Below are 23,658 nucleotides of genomic sequence, written 5' to 3'. Positions count from 1 at the left end.
GAGACAGAACCTGGGTCCCCTGCATTGCAGGCAGATTCTTTTACCATTTGAGTCACCAGGGAAGCCCTCTAATTACACAAAAAATTTGTGACCTCTCAGAATCATGAACAATTTAAAGTCATCTAGTCTCATCCTCTGCCATTACTTTTCCTTATTTTGGGTGTCTTGATCTCCAGCTCTTTCTCTTCCACCCTCTGTTCTCAACAGGCCAGTCTCATGAGAAGCTACTTGGTGGCCTTTCCAATGATAGCCTGTGTGTTAAAGGCTTTCTTCCATTGGCAGGAGGATTCTTTTTACCACTGAGCCACCAGAGAAGCTGAAGATGTAGATATACATTTATTAATTTGTGCCAGAGTTGATGGCATCTCCAGGATTATAACTCTGGTTGTGTCAGACTAAGTTGATTTCTCTCTAGTGTTTCTTTAACACACAGTTCTATCTCACATTTCGTTTTTTAATTTTTTGCCTACGCTTATGATTCATGGGAAATTTCTGCTTGTAGAATTGTAGAATTATACAAAATTTGTTACAGAATTGTAGACACTTGTGTAAATTTCAGAACGAAGTAATTTTAGTAGAGTGTGTTGGACCTTCTTTAGTTCCATAATACAGTATTGTTTTCTTTTCTTTATTTAGAAACCTCAAATGACATCTTATGCCACTTGTATTTTCCTCATTAGAATTTAATGTACATGTCCTTTTTATCTTTTTTTAAAATTTCATTTATATACTTGGTGAAATTAGTGACCTTAAGTTTCTATGGTTATTGCTTTACTATATTTACATACACTTAGTAAGTTACTGTAATTTAAAAATAATCTCTGCCTTTCTGGTACTAATGTTTCTTTTATTCTAATAACATGATTTATCAAAATTTGTTAAGTGTAATTTATTATGTAAGTTGTATAGATGAGCGATGTCTGTATTACCTAAGCAGACAATTCAGCTACTTTCCAGAAATGAAATATTCTTAAGTATTTCAGGTAGTTTTTATTGGTTTGCAAAGATTGACTGTTTTGAAGACTGCCGGTTTTCTCTCTGAATTAACATGGTTTATAACTTATTGCTCTTTGGCCAGATATGATAACATTTTGAATTTACTTGTGACTGCTGTGGCATTCAACAATTCTTCCTTAAATAGAGCAGGCTTACTGTAAGTAATTTTGTACAATAGGTTTATAATATTTCATGTTAAATATACCTTTCCTAGATACATATTATAAATCAATGGGTCTTGGAAACTTCTTCAGCTCTTTACTTTTCTTCTTTTCCTTTAGGATTTTCCTGTTGAACCGGTGATAATTGGAATAGCTTTACTACTTCTACAGACTCCAGCAAGTCAACAGAAGCCAATCTTAAGTCTAGGTAAATAAAAATACGCTCGCAAGAGTAACATAAATTAACATGAGTATTGGCAGGTGTCACTTGAACTACATATTGTACTGTGCTGTAAAGTCCTGTATATTGTGAATGTCCGTCCTGGAATTTTTCTGTTTAGTCATTATCAACTAGAGCTTTCTTTTTTCTTATCGAGGTGTTTGTGCAAGATTCCATATACCATAATTTACCAAATATCTCAGCTGTTCATTAGGACATTATGTTCTAAATTATATAGCAGTGACTTTGGTAAATATTTTGAAGGGTGTGTCAGCTCATTCAGTTGTACAGCAAACAGAATCAATAGCATAAAACCCTTGAAGCAGAATAAGTGTTTAGCATTTGAATTTACTTTTAAAACACTATACACCTTTACTATTCAAAACTGGTGTCACATTGAACAAGGCTTAATTTATGATTATTTTGTTAACCTACCTAGAACAAATGAAGATAACATTCTTTTGACTGTCCAGTATTGACTTAAAAAAAAGTAAGGAATGGAGCTAAAGGGAGGCAAAAAAAATGTTCTGTTTAAGAATAATGTGAGACAATGAGGTACCATCTCATGCCAGTCAGAACGGCTGCTATCAAAAAGTCTACAAACAATAAATGCTGGAGAGGGTATGGAGAAAAGGGAACCCTCTTACACTGTTGGTGGAAATGCAAACTCGTGCAGCCACTATGAAGAACAATGTGAAGATTCATTAAAAAACTGGAAATAGAACTGCCATACGACCCAGCAATCCCACTGCTAGGCATACATGCCGAGGAAACCAGAGTTGAAAGAGACACATGTAACCCAACATTCATCACAGTATTGTTTACAATAGCTAGAACATGGAAGTAGCCTAGATGTCCATTGACAGACGAATGGATAAGAAAGTTGTGGTACATATACACAATGGAGTATTACTCAGCTACTAAAAAGAATACATTTGAATCAGTTCTAATAAGGTGGATGAAACTGGAGCCTATTATATAGAGTGAAGTAAGTCAGAAAGAAAAACGCCAATTCAGTATATTAATACCTATATGTGGAATTTAGAAAGATGGTAATGATGACCCTATATGCGAGACAGCAAAAGAAACATAGATGTAAAGAACAGACTTTTGGACTCTGTGGGAGAAGGTGAGGGTGGGATGATTTGAGAAAAAACCACTGAAACATGTATATTACCATATGTGAAGTAGATCAACAGTCCAAGGTTGATGCATGAAACAGGGCACTCAAAGCTGGTGCACTGGGACAACCCTGAGGGATGGGATGGGGAGGGATGTGGGGGGGGGGCGTTCAGGATGGGGGACCCTTGTACACCCATGACTGATTCATGTCAATGTATGGCAAAACCCGCTACATTATGGCAAAGTAATTAGCCTCCAATTAAAATAATTAATTAAAAAAAGAATAATGTGGGAAAGAATCAAGTTTGCAGATCAACAAACAAGTCATACCTTTAAACTGTGGCTTTTACATTAATATTGCCTCACTTTACTTGGTCCAATATAATACATGCAGTAATGTAGGATGTTGTCTAATTTGTGATGTGTTTGTTATGATGCCATGATTAGTTGATTCATTCCCACTTTCATTTTTAAAACGTGCTTGAGGTAAATACTGATTGTGTAACTCCTTCTGGGCATTTTAATCCATGATTTTGAGGATGAATTACTGTTTCATTACAGTGTCTTAGAAATAGCTTTAGCGTATGGAAGGGACCCTTGGCTCTTTTAAGGGCCTTGATTCCTACCCTGCTTTTGCTTATTGGCCCTATTCTCTTTGTACCTTCCTCCCTAGTCTCTTACTAAACTGTTTTTGCCTCCTCCCCTTAAAGAGTATACATGGCATCCTCCTATAGGTATAATTTTCTAATCCTGTTACTTATGACAATCATAGTTTTATTATTTTTAAAAAGCAGCTTTATTGAGGCAAATTTACTTACCATACTGTTTTTAAATGTACAGTAACATGCTTTTAAAAGTAAATTTATGGGACTTCCCTAGTTGTACATTGGAAAAGAAGGGGACACGGGTTTGATCCCTGGTCCGGGAAGATTCCATATGCCATGGAGAAACTAAGCCTTGCACCACAACTAATGACCCCATGAGCTACAACTACTGAAGCCTGCAAGCTCCAGGGGCCACAACTAGTGAGCCTGTGTGCTGCGACTACTGAAGCTCTCACGACTGGAGCCCGTGCTCCACAAGAGAAGCCACGTCAGTGAGAAGCCCGTGCACTGCAGCTCGAGAGTAGCCCTCGCTCGCTGCAAGCAGAGACAAGCCCACGCGGCAACAAAGACCCAGCACGGCCAGAAATAGATAAATTTTTAAAAGTGAATTTACAGAGTTGTGCTGCCAGCTCCACAGTTTAGTATTAAAACATTTTGCATCAATCCCTCTCCCCCAAATTTGTTGCACCCATTTACAGTTAATCCTAATTCCCACCCTCAGTCCCAGAAAAACACTGAAGTGCATTCTGTCTCTAAATTTGTCTCTTCTGGATATTTCGTATACATGGGTTTTGTCTTTGGACCAGAAAAAAATTTCTGATGCCCTACAGAATCTGCATTCCTAATTCTGAGGCTCCAGTCCATTATAGCTCATGTATGATAGGATAATACAGGATCAAACGCTCCAGTAGTTTTATTGGAGAAGAGCCAAGTTTTCCTTTTGTAAACCAGTGTCTCTGATTTGAAGTTACCTTCAATAGAGTGAATAAACCATACTGAAAACTATTGAGCTAGTATATCATGTTGAAATGTAAACAAAAATCTATTGTTTAGTATATTGGGAAAGAATGCTCAAAGCAATAGGATAGCGGGGAGGATATTGATTATTTCAAGTTTTAAAAATACACAGCACTGATACAGTGTTGGGGCTTCTCTGGTGGCTCAGTGGTAAAGAATCCACCTGCAATACAGGAGACGCAAAAGATGCAGGTTCAATCCCTGGGTTGGGAATATTCCCTGGAGGAGGGCATGGCAACCCACTCCAATGTTCTTGTATGGAGAATCCCTTGGACAGAGGAGCCTGGCAGGTTACAGTCCATGTGATTGCAGATAGTCAGACACGACTGAAGCGACTGAGCGTGCGTAATACAATGTTATGCTTCTTAATTTCTAACCCTGGCTATGATTGTAAATAGCAACTTGTAAAAACGCCTGCAAGAGCCATAGTACAGAATATAGAATATTTGTATATGAATTTCATATTTTGTTAAAGATATTAGATTATTGTAATAACTGACAATTATGAATTAAGACTAATATTTAGGCAAAAAAAGTAAATTCGTAGTGTTTGGAGTAACAAGTGTTTGTATTTCATACCGCATTCAGGTTTGACTTCCAGGTGATTTAAAATACAATACTTGCAATTCATTGACATGATTTAAAGTTCACTGTATTTTTTTTGGTGTAGTGGGGAAGTTAAGTTGATTAATAATCTCACTCTGAAACTTATAAATAACCTCTTTCAGTAAATCAGCATTCATTCAATAACTGTGAAAAAAGTTTATTCTTTAATTCATCCTGTTCATAGTCTAGGGGAGACTACACATATAAGTAAATTATTGTATGTATGTGTTTTTTTCCATGTTAAAAAAATCGTTTGTAAAAATGGGTTGTATTCCATGGGTTATGGACTTTGAGAATTCGCTGATTTGCTTCTTAGTAATTACTGCTGAAGGTCATCCCCTGCTTCACCTTGTTTACTTTTGCATCTCTTGATACAGTTCTCAGCTGGGCTTGAAAGAGAAGTGCACGTGTTGATTTTGTTATCCATAGATCAGGAACTCTGGTCTCTTGGCTCAGTTTGTGAGGGCAGAGGATCTGACAGGGTATAAAGACAAAAGTTGAGTTGAATTTTAAAGAAATTCATATTGACCTAAGAAAAAAAAAAGAGTTGATTTTACTTTTTGGCCTATGATATGAATTTTCTCTAAGAGCATCCTCATGTAAAAACTAAAAAGTTCTGTACATTAACAGCTTATTTTTGCTGAGTTAATTTTTATGTTCTTTTTATTTCTTAAAGGATAAGGTTTATCATCTTAATTATATGTATGACCCAATTGTAAAGGGGCGAGAAAGCTTTTTGCACATTTCTCTTAAACAAAACAGCATTTCGTTTGACTGTAGTATTAATTTTGAAAACTGTGAATTGTTGTTTGGATGACCAGCTCTGAAGCTCCTTTCTTGTGCTGCGAGTCAGACGATCCCAAAGTCCTCATTGCTGCTAGTGATGCCGGTTCTGCAGATACTGTCTTCTACTGCCTTGGAAGACTGTATATCCATGGATGAAGAAGGTCCCTCTAGGCAGCAGTTGGCTCTAAACCTTTTAGAAATGGTACAGCAGGAGTGCTACAGAGACGAGCACCAGAAGGTAACCACTTCATCCTTGTTTCTCTTAACATAAAGTTCAATCAGTTACATGGGATTTAAGTCACTGTCGGAAATCTCACTTCCTGATGATATATGCAAGGTAAGGAAGGTAAGGTGAAGTCGCTCAGTCATGTCTGACTCTTTGCGACCCCGTGGACTGTAACCTACTAGGCTTCTCCGTCCATGGGATTCTCCAGGCAAGAATACTGGAGTGGATTGCCATTTCCTTCTCCAGGGGATCTTCCCGACCCAGGGATTGAACCCGGGTCTCTCACATTGGAGGCAGACACTTTAACCTTTGGGTTTAAATCCTGTCATTGAATTTTACCACTCTGTCAGGCACTGGTGTAGATGTGAGTATATTCTTCTGGACTGTGATGGGGAGGGTAGTCCTGCTGTTAAATAAGTGTTGGAAATCTGTCTAATCTTTTTTGCTTGTTGAGTGTCCAGTGTCCATCAGTGGTTAAATGTCCTGAGGAATGCTGCAGAAAAGGAACTAGTTCTAGTTAACTAACCTAGTGCTTCTGCAACACACATGAGCATGGAGCCTTTCTTCCCCCTCTTCATACTGTTAAATAGTGCAGCGTGATTAGACCTGCAACAATCCATGGTGGGGAATTGCAACTGCCTGGAAGTTCTGGGATCTGTAAGAACGAAGACTTGACTTTTGAATATGGCACCTACCACTGTATTCCCCGGCACATGGTTCTTGAGGTCCCTTGTGAGTGTTCCTACTCCCTTCAGCCTGACTGTGACACTCAATTCTGATCCATGCCTACTGGGCTTACCCAATTTGGCTTGGTCAGTCTCACTGGTCCTGTTAGAATAATGCAGAAATATGAGGAATATCTTGTTAGTGGCTGAATTCTAGGCCTACATTCATCATATTTTTTCCCATTTAGGTGCTTGGGTTTTGTTGCTCAGTCGTGTGCGATTCTTTGCGATCCCATGAATTGAAGCACGCCAGGCTTCCCTGTCCATCACCATCTCCCAGAGTTCACTCAGACTCACGTCCATCGAGTCAGTGATGCCATCTAGCCATCTCATCCTCGGTTGTTCCCTTCTTCTCCTGCCCCCAATCCCTCCAAGCATCAGAGTCTTTTCCAATAAGTCAACTCTTTGCATGAGGTGACCAAAGTACTGGAGCTTCAGCTTTAGCATCATTCCTTCCAAAGAAATCCCAGGGCTGATCTCCTTCAGAATGGACTGGTTGGATCTCCTTGCAGTCCAAGGGACTCTCAACACCACAGTTCAAAAGCATCAATTCTTCGGCGCTCAGCCTTCTTCACAGTCCAACTCTCACATCCATACATGACCACAGGAAAAACCATAGCCTTGACTAGACGGACTTTAGTCGGCAAAGTAATGTCTCTGCTTTTGAATATACTATCTAGGTTGGTCATAACTTTTCTTCCAAGGAGTAAGCATCTTTTAATTTCATGGCTGCAGTCACCATCTGCAGTGATTTTGAAGCCCCCCAAAATAAAGTCTGACACTGTTTCCACTGTTTCCCCATCTGTTTCCCATGAAGTGATGGGACCAGATGCCATGATCTTCGTTTTCTGAATGTTGAGCTTTAAGCCAAGTTTTTCACTCTCCTCTTTCACTTTCCTCAAGAGGCTTTTTAGTTCCTCTTCACTTTCTCCCATAAGGGTGGTGTCATCTGCATATCTGAGGTTATTGATATTTCTCCCGGCAACCTTGATTCCAGCTTGTGCTTCTTCCAGTCCAGCGTTTCTCATGATGTACTCTGCATAGAAGTTAAATAAGCAGGGTGACAATATACAGCCTTGACGTACTTCTTTTCCTGTTTGGAACCAGTCTGTTCCTTGTCCAGTTCTAACTGTTGCTTCCTGACCTGCATACAGATTTCTCAAGAGGCAGGTTAGGTAGTCTTGTATTCCCATCTCTTTCAGAATTTTCCACAGTTTATTGTGATCCACACAGTCAAAGGCTTTGGCATAGTCAATAAAGCAGAAATGGATGTTTTTCTGGAACTCTCTTGCTTTTTCCATGATCCAGTGGATGTTGGCAATTTGATCTCTGGTTCCTCTGCCTTTTCTAAAACCAGCTTGAACATCAGGGAGTTCACGGTTCACGTATTGCTGAAGCCTGGCTTGGAGAATTTTGAGCATTACTTTACTAGCCTGTGAGATGAGTGCAATTGTGCGGTAGTTTGAGCATTCTTTGGCATTGCCTTTCTTTGGGATTGGAATGAAAACTGACCTTTCCCAGTCCTGTGGCCACTGCTGAGTTTTCCCAATTTGCTGGCATATTGAGTGCAGCACTTTCACAGCATCATCTTTCAGGATTTGAAACAGCTCTACTGGAATTCCATCACCTCCACTAGCTTTGTTCGTAGTGATGCTTTCTAAGTCCCACTTGACTTCACATTTCAAGATGTCTGGCTCCAGATGAGTGATCACATCATCATGATTATCCGGGTCGTGAAAATCTTTTTTGTACAGTTCTATGTATTCTTGCCACCTCTTCTTAATATCTTCTGCTTCTGTTAGGTCCATACCATTTCTGTCCTTTATCGAGCCCATCTTTGCATGAAATGTTCCCTTGGTATCTCTAATTTTCTTGAAGAGATGTCTAGTCTTTCCCATTCTGTTGTTTTCCTCTATTTCTTTGCATTGATCGCTGAAGAAGGCTTTCTTATCTCTCCTTGCTATTCTTTGGAACACTGCATTCAGATGCTTATATCTTTCCTCTTCTCCTTTGCTTTTCGCCTCTCTTCTTTTCACAGCTATTTGTAAGGCCTCCCCAGACAGCCATTGTGCTTTTTTGCATTTCTTTTCCATGGGGATGGTCTTGATCCCTGTCTCCTGTACAATGTCACAAACCTCATTCCATAGTTCATCAGGCACTCTATCTATCAGGCCCTTAAATCTATTTCTCACTTCCACTGTATAATCATAAGGGATTTGATTTAGGTCATACCTGAATAGTCTAGCGGTTTTCCCTGTTTTCTTCAATTTGAGTCTTAATTGGGTAATAAGGAGTTCATGATCTGAGCCACAGTCAGCTCCTGGTCTTGTTTTTGTTGACTGTATAGAGCTTCTCCATCTTTGGCTGCAAAGAATATAATCAATCTGATTTTGGTGTTGAGCATCTGGTGATGTCCATGTGTAGAGTCTTCTCTTGTGTTGTTGGAAGAGGGTGTTTGCTATGACCAGTGCATTTTCTTGGCAAACCTCTATTAGTCTTTGCCCTGCTTCATTCCGCATTCCAAGGCCAAATTTGCCTGTTACTCCAGGTGTTTCTTGACTTCCTACTTTTGCATTCCAGTCCCCTATACTGAAAAGGACATGTTTTTGGGGTGTTAGTTCTAAAAGGTCTTGTAGGTCTTCATAAAACCGTTCGATTTCAGTTTCTTCAGCGTTACTGGTTGGGGCATAGACTTGGATAACTGTGATATTGAATGGTTTGCCTTGGAGACGAACAGAGATCATTCTGTCATTTTTGAGATTGCATCCAAGTACTGCATTTCAGACTCTTCTGTTGATCATGATAGCTACTCCATTTCTTCTGAGGGATTCCTGCCCGCAGTAGTAGATATAATGGCTTGGGTTTTACCTTTAGTAAAATGTGGTGTGTGCGTGCTAAGTCACTTCAGTCATGTCCAGCTCTGTGCAACCGTATGAACTATAGCTTGCCAGGCTCCTCAGTCCATGGGATTCTCCAGGCAATAATATTGGATTGGTTTGCTGTGCCCTCCTCTAGGGGATCTTCCTGACCCAGGAATCAAACCCCCATCTTTTACACCTATCTGCGTTGGCATGCAGGTTCTTTCCACTAGTGCCACCAGCGAAGCCCAGTAAAATGTGATAGTGCTTCCCGACTGTAAAGGGTTAAAGATGGTAAAACTGGTGAAGCATCTTAAGTTTCCAGACACCAAAGACATTACATAAATGGAAGCAAGTGCCTTAATTGTTTTGTTTGCAAAAGTAGAGATACCACTAATAATGTATTGTTAAATGTTCTAGCAGCAGAAATCCAGGCATTGTTGGGGATTCTTGGTTATGTTCCCTGTTTGATCATTTAGCACAAACTAGCCTGCAGGCATATTGAAATAATGTTGCAGCCTCCTCGATCCTAATTGTTTGACTAAACCATAAAACTTGAAATAGGTAATTGATTTGCATTAAAAGAAGAGAGTTCTTAACATCTGCTCTGATAGGATGACAAACTGTGACCCCAAATTTCTAATAGCTTTTTACCTCCCCTTTTAGTTTGCCCATATAGAACACAAATTGGATTCTGAATGGGGGTGGGGACAGGGTACTATGTCTGAGAGTTCTGTTCCTTTAAATCATGAGTGATATTTACTGAGGATCACCCTAAATCTAATGTGTAAGTACTCAGCTTACTATTTGCTCAGGTGTGTGTGAATCTTATTCATCAGCACTGCATGGTGGATTTTCTCTTTAGCAGCTGGTGAAGAGGGAGGAGGAAGGAATACTATTAGGGTGTAAATGTCCTCCTGATAATAGTGTGCTGCTGTATTGAGGCTTTCAGTGGATATATGATCTCCTTTTTGAAAAATTTAAGACACAGTTTACTGTTGGCTTTTCTCCTACACCTGGCCAGACCCTATATTCCAAACATACCTATAAATTTAGCCTGCCCCAGACTCCCAGTTCTCCTCCTGAATCTTTGCTTTAGCACATAATGCTCTTTTGTCTCCTTTGCCTGAGCTACTCATTCTTCAAGACCCAGCCAAGTGTTTTCAGCCTCCCTGAGTCAGAATTTATTACTCTCTCTTCTTTGCATCCAAACACTTTCAGCATTAGTGGATTGTGTTGTCTGGCTTAATTCAAGGGGTACATATTTGTACCTCCAGCTGTGCTGTGAGCTCACTGAGGGAAGGAATCTTGGCCTTTTTCACAATTTGCCTTTACTTTTTGAGCACATTAATATTTAATTTGCAACAATTGTTGAACTTTTGATGTTTTTTCCACCCTAGGTGTTTCTGCATTATCTTTTTCAGCTGATCATGAATGGGAAAATTAAAAACACATTAGCAGTGGTAAAACTGAATATTTTCCACATATTCAAAGAAATAGATAACACCCTAGCTTATTAATTTGTCTTTGCATCCTCCCACACCTGACCTATTGTTTACTATGTAGTAGACAGTCAAGAAATTTCTGTTCAGTGAGGAATGTATGCTTCTGATACAAATACAGATCATTTTACCCTCTTGATTTATTTCAGAAAGACTATTTAGAATCACAGAATTTTATTGTTTATATTTTTATTATTTCATTTTAAATTGGTGATTCTGACTTGAGTATTTGGCTTAGAATTAAAGCATTTCTTCAGAAGTATAATTCTTCTGATAATCAAATCCAAGGGTAAATATTACTGTTCCATGCAGTTCTCTGTTCCCTGTCCATTTCTTTTTTTTTTTTTTTCCTTCGTTTTTTGGCTATGCTGTGTGCCATTGGAATCTTAGCTCCCTCACCAGAGATTGACCCACACCCTGACCTGTGAAAGTAGAATCCTAACCACTGGACTGCCAGGGAATTCCCTGTCTGATTCTGAAGTGTTGATAACAATGAAATAAAACACATTTTAACTTTTCTCAGTTTCTAAGAATTAAAAAGTAAACTATCAAAGCAGCCATTCATCTTTTTAAAAGATTAGCATAATCTTCGGAGAGGGCAGTGGCACCCTACTCCAATACTCTTGCCTGGGAAATCCCAGGGACGGAGGAGCCTGGTAGGCTACAGTCCATGGGGCTGCTATGGACACGACTGAGCGACTTCACTTTGACTTTTCACTTTCATGCACTGGAAAAGGAAATGGCAACCCACTCCAGTGTTCTTGCCTGGAGAATCCCAGGGACAGAGGAGCCTGGTGGGCTGCCGTCTATAGGGTCGCACAGAGTTGGACACAACAGATGCAACTTAGCAGCAGCAGCAGCAGCATAATCTTATAAACTTTTATTTGTTTATTTATCGTGTAAGATAAACAGGATCCTTTTTATTAGACTATGACAGGTGATGTCTAAAACCTATTTGTGTTCTCTTGGGTGAAAAAACATCAAATACTAGTCACAGCTCTAAAGTCCTTAAAATTTTGCTGCCCCTACCCCAGAAAATGGAGGGGGTGGTGGTAGTGAGAAGAAAGCACCAGGGTATGAGTCAGGGTCTAGTTAGGAGAGAGAAACCACACTGATAATTTAAATAAAGAGACACTTAATACAGAAATTGTTAACTAGTATAAAAGGTGTTTAATTACTGAAAGCAGTAATGAGGCTCGAAGGAATATTGCCATAATAAATGTCGAGAGCAGCTTCTACTTCTGAGACTGAGGCAGGGGACACCCAAAGAATGAACCAAATGGAACTCTCCACTCAAGGCTAAGGTCACAGCTTGGTGGGAAGATCGTAGCTATGACCTGCTAGCTGGAGAAGTGTGTGGGGTGCCACAGGCCAGAGCTGGCCCAGACGAAGCCGTCTGCTGGAGTCTCTTGCTTGCCCCTGGCAGCCAGGGATGGGTGAAATAAAGCAAGAAAGAGACTTAATAGTCAAATTCCTGCAGTTGCATAGGGCAAGATTCATCTTTGGAGAAGTATTTTAGTCAACAGAAAGATTTAGAAAAGGTATGACTGAGGTAGGATTTGTCATACATTTATTAATTGGTATTTATGGATAAAGTACTTTATTCAAACTTAAAGCAGTGTGAGCTTTATTACCTTTTAATAAAGCAGTACTAAGTAGGTTTCATTCATTGTCACTTTGAAGTAGTATATAGTAAGCAGAAAGTATTTTGAGTATTTGTCTCTTAAAAAATCAAAATTTATAATATATTGTTGTTGTCCTATTTATAGCTAAAGTTAAGATTTATTGAGTACATGCTCTATTTAAGAAGTTATGTGGATCAACTCTTTTCTCACAATAACTTTGAAATAGTTTTGTTTTGCCATTTCCACACGTGTGGCCTTGGACTAATGGTTGAAGCCCTCCGGGCCCTGGCCAAATGGGCAACAAAGCCCCGCTTCATGTGGTTGTTTATTAAGCATGTCTTATGTTCAGGCTCCATTCTAAGTGCTTTGCCATGTATTAAGTCATTTGATTTTATCCCAAACTCTTTGAAGTAGGTATTATTATTGGTCTAATTTTATCCAAGAGTTAACTGAAATATAGAGAAGATGACTTGCCAAGGGTCATGCAGTGAGAGTCTGATTATTTTTTAAAATAGATTTGTTGAGATAAAATTCACATACATACATTTTACTCATTTAAAGTTCACAACTCAGTGGCTTTTTGTATGTTTGCAGAGTTGTATATACAATACCACAGTCAATTTTAGAATACTTTTATTACTCCAAAAAAGAAACCTACCCCCAAATGATATTCCATTGTATGAAGCTACCTCATTTTATTTTTTCATTCATCTATTGAACATTTGGGTTTTAATTTTTTAAAAAAATTTTGGTTATTGTGAATAATGCTGTTGTGAATACTCCTGTACAAGTTTTTGTGTGGACATAGATTTTAATTTTTTCTTGGGTAGATAACCTAGGAGTGAAATTGCTAGATCATATGGTAACCATGTGTTTGATCATCTGAGGGGCCGTGAGACTTTTCCAAAGGGACTGTATCATTTTACATTCCCATTAGCAGTGTGTGAAGGTGCCAGTTTCTCTATATACTTGCCAACACTTGTTACTGACTGTCATTTTATTACAACCATACTAGTGGTTGTGAAGGGCTTCCCTGGTGGCTCAGATGGTAAAGAATCTGCCTGCAATGCTGGAGACCCAGGTTTGATCCCTGGGTCAGCAAGATCCCCTGGAGAAGGGAATGGCAACCCACTCTAGTATTCTTGCCTGACGAATTCCATGGACAGAGCAGCTTGATGGGGTGATAAGCCCGATGGGGAGTCACAAAGAGTCAGACATGACTGAGCAACTAACACAGGAGTGGTTATGAAGTGCTATTTCATTGTGGTTTTGATTTGCATTTCTGAAATTATGGAGGTTAATTAACTTCCCCCTCATTACACAGGTAGTCGATGTAGGACTGAGATTCAGGTTTTGTCTGTTTGACAAATAGAGTTTAGATTTGCCTACACTCTATTGCTGCCACTTTGATTTTATTAACAGTAATTTATCATCTTTGTGCTGAACTTGGGAGTTAATAACAGTATTTCAGATTTACAGGAAAACAGTAAATCAATAGTAAATTGAAGTAAACTGGTTTCTTAAAAGCTTTTGATTGGAAGTTAATAGGAATTAGATCTTGTGCTTCTACCATTGTCTTCTTAGTAACATGGATACAGAGAATGGTGTTTTGTCTTTTGGTGGTAATTAACCACTACCAAGCCTTTCAACTCTTGATTAGATTCTTCATAGATGTATAGAACAGAAGGACACTCTTAAGGCTTTATCTATTCCAGTCTTCTGTTTCCGGTCTGGTGAATAATTAAATCCCTTGTTGCACAGACCTGTGCTACTTTTAAGTGTCTCTAGGTTTGTTCCACACTCCCTCTCCTGATCAAATCCTGGCCTCACTTTTGTTAAACCTGTTTTAGTCCACATTATAGATAATTGTTATTCTTTTAAGTTAATGAAAATCTATATTGTTCATCTGCATTCACAAGTTCTTTTTCAGTCCTCTTTAGACAAAGAAGTATAAGCAGATGTTATTAGTATTTAGTGTACCTGAACCTTTTTATTAAAGGTTTTTAAAAAGTAAAGATTTGCAGCTGTTTTACATATGTAGAAGATGTTGTACAACCGTTTCATATTCACTTAAATGTTACTTTTCTATTGTTTCTTCTCTATTTTATTGAGATATAATTCATTTAACATAAGCCTGTCTTTTATCTTTAAACACCTACTTTCTCCTCTAAAACTCAGGGCCTACCAGGACTCCACGGGGCCAGGATTTGATGGCTGATGCTGAGAGAAAACCCTCGGTGGCACCTTTGCCCTGGGATCATGCCTGTGGCAGCTGTCACTCAGTGGGACAGGGAGACCATTCTGTGATCTCTTAATCAACGTCATGCCTTTTTCCTGTGACTCTAACCTTAGGCAAACAGACGAAAAACAGAGCCTAAACCTGGACTAATACTTTAAGCACAGTAGGATTACTTTTCTGTTTCAATATGTTTACTCTGTAATATCGCTGCTGTCTAGTCAATTTATGGTTCATGGTGATTTCCAATCATTTTCTTTTATAATCATATCCAGCTATTTTATTTTTCTCTCCTGAAGATGACAAGGATAATATTTTCCTTTATTTTGCAACTTTAGGCACTGTGCTAGGTGCTTTGTAGATACTATTTCTTTATCAACCTCAATAATTTTGGCAGGGAGATAGGCATTACTTCCATTTTATAGATGAGGAAAGTAAAGCTCAGAGAAATTGTGTAACAGTTTTTAATAACTGTCTAATAACTGTCATGGCTGTGCTAAAGTCCTGGTCTTTTAAATCTGAAGTCCAACGCTGTTTGTCATTAGACTAAAGAACTTGACTCTAGTCTTTAATGAATTTCACTTTCTTGGGAAAAAAATTCTTAGCGAGACAAGACTATAATAAATAGAGTATTTTAATACATTGAAATGGTTCAAGAGTCATAAATGATACACAGTGAGCAGTCTCTTTCTCACCTTTGATTCTGGTTGTCCAATTTCCACACTCAAAATGAAGAAGATGAAAATTAGTAGTTATTAATTTCTTTTGTTTGTCTAAATACTTTTGTGTGTGTGTGCGAGTCCATGTGAGTCTCTAATAACAAATCAGATTTCTGATTTGTCTTATCACACTCCAAATGTGTGTGTGTGTTTGTACATATTTATGCAAATACAAATATATAGTCCCTATGCTTCTCTTTAAAATAATCTCAGCATTTCAGGCACACTGTATGTATCTTGTATTTTCCTGTGTGAGATCTTTCCATATCAGAAAAGATATAGCTTCCTCATATGTTTTTATAGTGGCATTTATTTTCAAATAAAGGTGATCTTCATTCTTAAGCATATACTTTAAATAACTGAACATCTATGTCCTCACAAAATCTTTTTTAGTAATATTCATAGCAACATTATTTGTCATAGCCAAAAAGTGGGAAAAAACAAAACAAAATATATATCCATACAGTGGGATATTATTTGATAAAGAAAAGAAATGAAGCATTGATAGATACCAGTCAGCCACAACATGGATGAACCTTGAAAAAGTTTTATTTTATATGAAATAAAAGAAGCTAGTTACTAAAGACCACATACTGTGTGGTTCCTATTATATGAAATAAACAAAATAACAGATTAATGGTTGCCAGGGCTTGGGGATCAGAGGGAATAAAGAAGGACTTTTAATGGACATTGGAGAAGGAAATGGCAACTCACTCCAGTATTCTTGCCTGGAGAATCCCATGGACAGAGGAGCCTGGTGGCTACAGTCCATGGGGTCACAAAGAGTCAGACACGACCGAGTAACTTACACTTTAATGGGCATGAAGTTTCCTTTTGGGGTGTAGAAAAATGTTCTAAAAATAGCTGGTGATGATGGTTATACAACTTTATGAATTACTAAAATCCTCTGAGTTATTAACTTTAAAAGCCTAGATCTAATGATATGTGAATTATATCTCAATAAAGTTGTTAATAAAAAGTTTCATAAGGCTTAACTTTTACTTCTCATCCTTTCAGTTGTTACCTTTATTCATGTAAGTGAGTCTCTAATAATAGGACAGTGATACTCTAGAGATTTCTAATTTGTCTCATCACATTCTAAATGAATTATTTTTTGAACAGGCAATATCTAATTCCTCTTTAGTATCTGTGGCTTCTTCTGGGCTGTTTGGGCACACCACTCACAATGGCAGAATTCTATCCAGTCTCTGACCCTGATTGTACCACTTGACTTCCACGAGGAGCCATTGCTCAGAGTGACTTAAGCATAACGTCTTCTTTGGGTATCATTTCAGTTTAGAGCTGTCAGGCTGCTGCTTCTTGCAGGAGTTATCTACAAACTATTAATGAATTTCCAGACTCCAGCTGAACCAACTCTGTTACTATCCACATACTATTACAAGAATGAATTGTCCTCAGTCCAAATCTGCCATCTGCCCTGAGCTGCCTCTTATGGGGCTTGGGGCTGGGCAAATACAGTGTTGTTGCTGTTGTTTTTTCTATCTTCGTTCTCACTGGTAAATACCTCTTATGTAATAATGGCTTTTTCCAAACTCTGCGGCCTCTGGATTTTGTATATTGACCCCGCCCCCCCTTTTTTTCTCTGCCTTGCTCAGTCACTCAGTTGTGTCCAAGTCTTTGTGGCCCCATGGACTGTAGCCCATCAGGCTCTTCTGCCCATGGAACTTTCCAGGCAGGAACACTGGAATGGGTTATCATTTCCTACTCCAGGGGATCTTCTCAACCCAGGGATTGACCCTGTGTTCGTTGCATTTCCTGCATTGGCAGGCAGGTTCTTTACCACTAGCGCTGCCTGGGAATCCCCAACAGGGAGCGAATGGTAAACATGAGGATAATTTTTAATAAAACTGTTCTCGGGTTTCTATCTGGCAACTCTTTTCTTCTTGTGTAATCCTATTGGCTCAGATATGTGCAGAGAGGTTTGAGTCAGGAATTGAAAATTTTCGATTTTCTTCTATTTCTTGAAATATAAAGAATAAATGAATGTCAGAAATGTATTTCTGACAGATTTACCTCATTTATTCATACTTTTTTGTGTGTTTATTTTTCAGCTCTCCTACAAGCTTGCGTTCCCCATAACCAGCATGTATGGTTCAATATTTACAGCCTGGAGGATCCTTGAAGTAATGAGAGAAGAGTCTGCGGCAAGTGACTGGTTGGCTTCCGTGGAGTCATTGCTCCCGATAACCACAGTGATCCCTGCTCATGTTTTTCTTCTGCTGGCTTACCTCCTTGTTGAAGATAAGGGACGAAGTCTTCACCAAATACTGAAGGTCACTACAGAATTAGCCCAGGCCGATTCCTCTCAGGTAAAGCGAGAAAATAACAGAACAGTAAGGAGGGAAAAGCTTGACACTGGAATCGAAAATTATTCTTTCTTTGTGGATGATTTTTATCAGTTTTAAAGTACAGGCTTCTTTTTTCTTTGCTATCTTTATTTTCCCATTTTTTTCCCCTCCTTCCTCTGAGTTGATGTATATTTAGTGATGTGAATATTTTCTTTAGTGAAAGCACTTCAAGTGAGAATCTACACAGGATGCTAATCTGCTGTTTTTGTTATTGGTGGATTTGCTAATTTTTTTAACATTTTCATTAACTCTTGCACCCTATTCCAAGATGCATGGCCCTTGGTTCTAATATCAATCTTTTAAGGTGGAAAAATTAATTAATTCAGAATAAATGTGTCTATATAATAGGCATTAATCTCTTTTTAACTTTTTGGAATTTAATCCTATTTTTATTCAGCCATTTAATAAGCAAAAAAAAAAACAAAACTGGGTCCTTGCTATATATGGTACTGATCAACATGCTGGGATGTGAAGACAAAGAGTCATTTTTTCTATCTGTACAGTTCTTGGAATATAATAAAGACGTCAGACATTATTAATAAAGTCCCTCCTCCCCCTTTTAATGAACCATATATTTAGCATGGGCATCGGTAATTTTTTTCCATTGGGTTGAGTGTCTAAAATGTATTTCCTGTGAAGGGAAGGATTTCATAACCAAGGAGGTGTGGTGTTTTTATTATCTTCTTTATCTTAGTGCCTGTGCTTGTATTATTTTTTAAGCATGGTATGGAAAAAATCCATCTCTTTAAGGAAAGTTATATGTTCCTTTTGGAACACAATTTGATGGTAAAGGTGGGATAAGTGAGTTTCTTTAAGATGTGAAGTTAGTGTATGGGGAATTCTTTTTTGTCCCCAACTTGTCGCACTAATTCCCTTTCGTCAAGTAAACAACTGCTGAAATGTAACAGAAGTTTTCCCTCTGACTAGACCTTTTCTGGTCTGATTCTGCAAGTGGATCCATAATGTACTTAAAGCACCTTTGTCTTACGGTGTATGAGTAATGTGAGTCATTTCAGCCTGCTTCCTACTTTATCTCTCTTCACCTTCTGTAACAATCCTGATTCTACTGGATGCTTTTTTCACTGTTGACACCTTGTTGGATAATCTCTTTAGGATATATATATTTTTTTTAATTTTAAAATCTTTAATTCTTACATGTGTTAATGCCTAGAGATAATCTGAGGAAGTCATTCAGTAGGTTACCTGACCTATGTTTGCCACTGGTATAAAACATATGTTGTATCAATATGTGTATTGATACTCAGGAAATACATTTAGTCTTTGAAGTTTTAGTGTGATCCAGTATTCTTATAAACATTTTTCATGTGTGCCATGAAATGGAAATAGTTAGGAAGCACTGGAGTGACCATCCAGGTTCATTTATTTATTCAATAAAAGTCCTTTAAGAAGCAGTGCTATTAACATAAAGTAAATATAATGCTCCTATTGATAATTTCTTAGAAGTTTTGAAAGAAATGAGAAAAAAAGGTGTAATTTTGCTTGTTAAGGTGAATGGTGAGGTAAAATGTTTAAATATAGTTACCCAAATTCATGCAGCAGCAAAGGCAATGTAGTTAATTAATAAGAACATACAAGTGGAGTTAAAGTCTTTTGAAAAGTATAAAAGAAGACTAGAAGTGGGAGATAGTGTTCTTTTCTTCTCTTTTCGTTATGAAGTAACCATATCATATCATTTCTCTGGTCTTTATAAATAGAAGGAAAAGCAGCCAAAAGGTTAAGAATGAGTATTTTGAAAGCATGAGTGTACCTAACGCTGATTCTTGTTGATGTATGACAGAAAACCACAAATACTGTAAAGCAATTACCCTTCAATTAAAAAACAACCCCCCCCCCCACCCGCCGCCCCGGCCAAACACACAAAAAGAATGAAAAAGAAAAAGCAAGTTCTCTAATTGTGAATAACTGCTTGAAGTAGATTCAAATGGATGCATTAGGGTCACGATCTCTTATTGGAGGAGTATTTTCTACTTCTTTCATTAAGTTGACATGACTACATGACATGTATTCTTATTTCATGTGTGTTTGACGTTTCTTACTTTATAAAAAGATAGTGTTGTATTTTAGCAATCATTGGCTCAAATTCATGGGGGAGTAGATAAATACTAAAGAAAAGTCTTAGCCTACTAGTAAGCAGATGCTAAGTTAATAGGTAGGTAAAAGTAAGAATTTAAAGGCTGTCTTCTACCTCTATATGGGCTTATCTTGGTGGCTCAGATTGTGGAGAATCTGCCTGCAATACAGGAGACCTGGATTTGATCTCTTGATCAGGAGCTCCTCTAGAGAAAGGATAACCTCTTCATAGAGTTTACTGGCATACAGTATGCTTATCTAAGTATTGTGTTTGTATAACACCATAATTTATTATAAGAATCCTACTGTCAAATCTTGTGAAAGAAAATCTTTTAAAAGTTTGAAAGATATGCCAGGTTTGAAGTATATTTGGTATGATGGTTATTATTTATTATGAGACTAATAGAAATTATTTTTGATAGTACTTATCAATGTAAGTTATCAATATCAACTAATAATTTTAGAGTTAATAATGATGAGAAAATACACCTTTTTAAAAGTGTAATTTTTTAAACTTAGATTTATTAAGGAAAAATTTACATACATTAAATTCACTCTTTTTAAGATTACAGTTTGGTGAGTTCTGACAGTTATATACAATCACATAATCACCACCATAATCAAATAGAACGTTTCTATTTGAATCAGTCCAAAAAGTTATTTGTTTTATGCATGGGTATTTAATGATTTCAGTAGCATTTGTTGAAAAGACTATCTTTCTTCCATTGAGTTACCTTTTGTTGAAAATCAGGTGTTCACATCTTTGCTGAAAATCAAGTGTTCATTTAATATTATATCTGGATTGTCTCACTTTTTGTAATGTTAAGATTGATCAGTGCATTCACATTCTATAAGCCTGATTCTCATAGTTCCTTATTAATTAGTCACCTAATGATTTTATTTTTAAATTAATTAATTTTAATTGGAGGATAATTACTTTACAATATCGTGATGGTTTTTACCATGTATCAACATGAATCAGCCACAGGTGCACACGTGTCCCCCCATCCTGAACCCCCTTCCCACAGCCCTCCCCACCCCATCTCCTCTGGATTGTCCCAGAGCATGGGCTTTGAGTCCCCTGCTTCATGCGTCGAACTTGCACCGGTCATCTATAAAAAAGTGATTATTATTCTTATCATGCACATTGATGGATCCCCTTCCCCCCTGAGTTTTCGTCCTCCATCCCTCCTCACCTGGTTCCCCTGTGGCATGCATTTTCCACTGGGTTTAATACATTTATGGCTGTGGAAGTCTAATGGAGCTAGATAGTCTGAAGGAAACTTGGCCTTTTGAGTACCATTTTAGTTAACTGGATACAGATGACGGTGTTAAAATAACTAGATAGTTACTCAAGGCTACGGCAATAAATCAACACTTGAAAAAAAGAGTAAGAAATGTTTTTCCTCCATGTCTAGAAATGCTGTCAGCAGTTACTAATAATCCATATAGTTCTCTTACCCAGACATCATGAGACATAATTTGCAGAAGATATAAGCTCAGGCCAGGTGGTGCTCAGTAAAAATTAAGTGCCTTTTATATTCTTGGAAGGAATATCTTAGAGTGTTCTGGGGAAAGATCCAAGAATAAGCATTCTCTGTGAATTCCCATGGAGGTCTTGAAAGTTTTAAACACATTGATTTAGTTTAGAGGAAGATTTTCATATCTTAGTCTGTGCTTATAATATATGGGAATGCCATCTAATTCCTAAATTAGTGTTTTTTCTGGAAATTGCAGTTGATAGATTCATGTACTTTTTGGTTATGTTTCTGTTAACAGTTCCTGCCTTTCTGGTACTGTGAGTAATTTTGTTTTGCCACAATTTGATATAAATCATTCAGTCTGCCCTAAGAGATGCCTGAATGACAATTGAAGCATATGGTTTCATGGCTCATAAACAGTAATGTCCAGTTGGCCTTATTCTTTCTTCTTCAGAAAGCTATTTCCTACTTCTGTGATTTGTCCAGATCTGGCCATATCTAGTTTGAAATCAGTGGTGTTAATATAAACACAACCTCTAATCAAGAAATAATGTGGATCCTAGGCCTAAATGGGGACATTTTATGAACTTTAATTTTATAGTATTTAAAAAAAATTTATTGGGGTATAGTTGATTTACAATATTGTGTTTCAGTGTATGGCAAAATGAATCTGTTCTATATATCCACTCTTTTTTAGACTTTTTTCCCCGTATAGGCCATTAGGGAGTATTCAGTAGAGTTCCCTGTGCTATACAGTAGGTCCTTATTATTAGTTATCTACTTTATATATAGTAATGTGTATATGCCAATTCCGATCTTCCAATTTATCATCCTACTTCTACGGGCTTCCCTGGTGGCTCAGATGGTAAAGAATCCACCTGCAATGCAGGAGACCTGAGTTCGATCCCTGAATTGGGACAATCCCCTGGAGGAGGGCATGGCAACACACTCCAGTATTCTTGCCTGGAGAATCCCCATGGACAGAGGAGCCTGGCAGGCTACAGTCCATGGGATCGCGAGGAGTCAGACACAACTGAGTGACTAAGCACAGCCTTACCCCCAGTAAACATAAGTTTATTTTCTGCATCTGTAACTCTATTTCTGTTTTGTAGATGAGTTCATTTGTATCCTTTTTTTTTTTTTTAATTTCACATATAAGCAGTATCTTGTAATATTTTTCTTTCTCTGTCTGACTTGCTTCACTCAATATGACAATCTCTAGGTCCATACATCGGAGAAGACAATGGCAACCCATTCCAGTACTCTTGCCTGGAGAATCCCATGGACGGAGCAGCCTGGTGGGCTGCAGTCCACGGGGTCGCACAGAGTCGGACACGACTGACGTGACTTAGCAGCAGCAGCAGCAGCAGGTCCATACGTGTTGCTGCAAATGAAGTATTTCATTCTTTTTCTTTTTTGCAGCTAATATTACACTGTATATATGCACCACATCTTCTTTATCCATTCCTCTGTTGATGGACATTAAAGTCACTCCTATGTCCTCTACATTGTAAATAGTGCTGCAGTGAACATTAGGGTGCATGTATCTTTTAAATTTATTTTATTTTATTTTTTCAACTACACTGACTAGGACTCCAGTACAGTCTCAGAATTGATAATAGCACCTTATTTTATTGCTTGTTTTATTATAGGTTATTTCAATAAGTGTGTTGATCATATTTTTTAGAGTATAATTACAGTGTTATGTTGGTTTCTGCCATACAACATCGTGAATCAGTCATAACTGTATGCATAAATATCCCCTCCCTCTTGAGCCTCCCTCCAAGCCCCACCCCTATCCCATCCTGCCCCTCTAGGTTGTCTCAGAGTGCCAGGTTGGGCTCCCTGTGTTATGTAGCAGCTTTCCACTAGCTTCATGTCCTGACTACTGTAAATAGTGCTGCAGTGAACATTGGGATCATGTGTTTGTTTTGAATTGTGGTTTTCTCAGGGCATATGCCCCGTAGTGGGATTGCTGGATCATATGGTAGCTCTATTTTTAGTTTTTTAAGGAGCCTCCGTACTGCTCTGCATAGTGGCTGTACCAGTTTACATTTTCACCAAACACGATGGGTGGCTTCCTTTTGTCCACACCCTCTCCAACATTTTTTTCTTTGTAGACTTTTTGATGATGGCTGTTCTGGCCAGTGATCTGTACTGTGTGCCTCTTAATCATACTTGATGGAGGGTGGGATGATTTGAGAGAATAGCACTGAAACGTGCGCATTACCATATGTAAACTAGATGGCCAGGGCAAGTGTGATGCTTGAAGCTGGGCTCCCAAAGCTGGCGCTCTGGGACAAACCAGAGGGA

General features: G+C 38.1%; 1 protein-coding gene across 1 annotated transcript in view; it reads left to right on the top strand.

Annotated features, from left to right (window-relative positions):
• Nucleotides 1-23,658, top strand: part of FOCAD (focadhesin) — a 272,034-nt gene that overhangs the window by 68,557 nt on the left and 179,819 nt on the right. The window contains exons 8-10 of the mRNA XM_052644701.1: nt 1,278-1,365; nt 5,549-5,751; nt 17,477-17,734. Of these exons, the coding sequence (XP_052500661.1) occupies nt 1,278-1,365; nt 5,549-5,751; nt 17,477-17,734 (549 nt within the window). The remainder of the gene's footprint in view (nt 1-1,277; nt 1,366-5,548; nt 5,752-17,476; nt 17,735-23,658) is intronic.

Source organism: Budorcas taxicolor, chromosome 8 (genome assembly GCF_023091745.1).
Source record: "Budorcas taxicolor isolate Tak-1 chromosome 8, Takin1.1, whole genome shotgun sequence".
Classification (NCBI taxonomy): domain Eukaryota; kingdom Metazoa; phylum Chordata; class Mammalia; order Artiodactyla; family Bovidae; genus Budorcas; species Budorcas taxicolor.
Note: the sequence above shows the minus strand (reverse complement) of the source record. Positions and strands in the feature narration are given on the sequence as shown.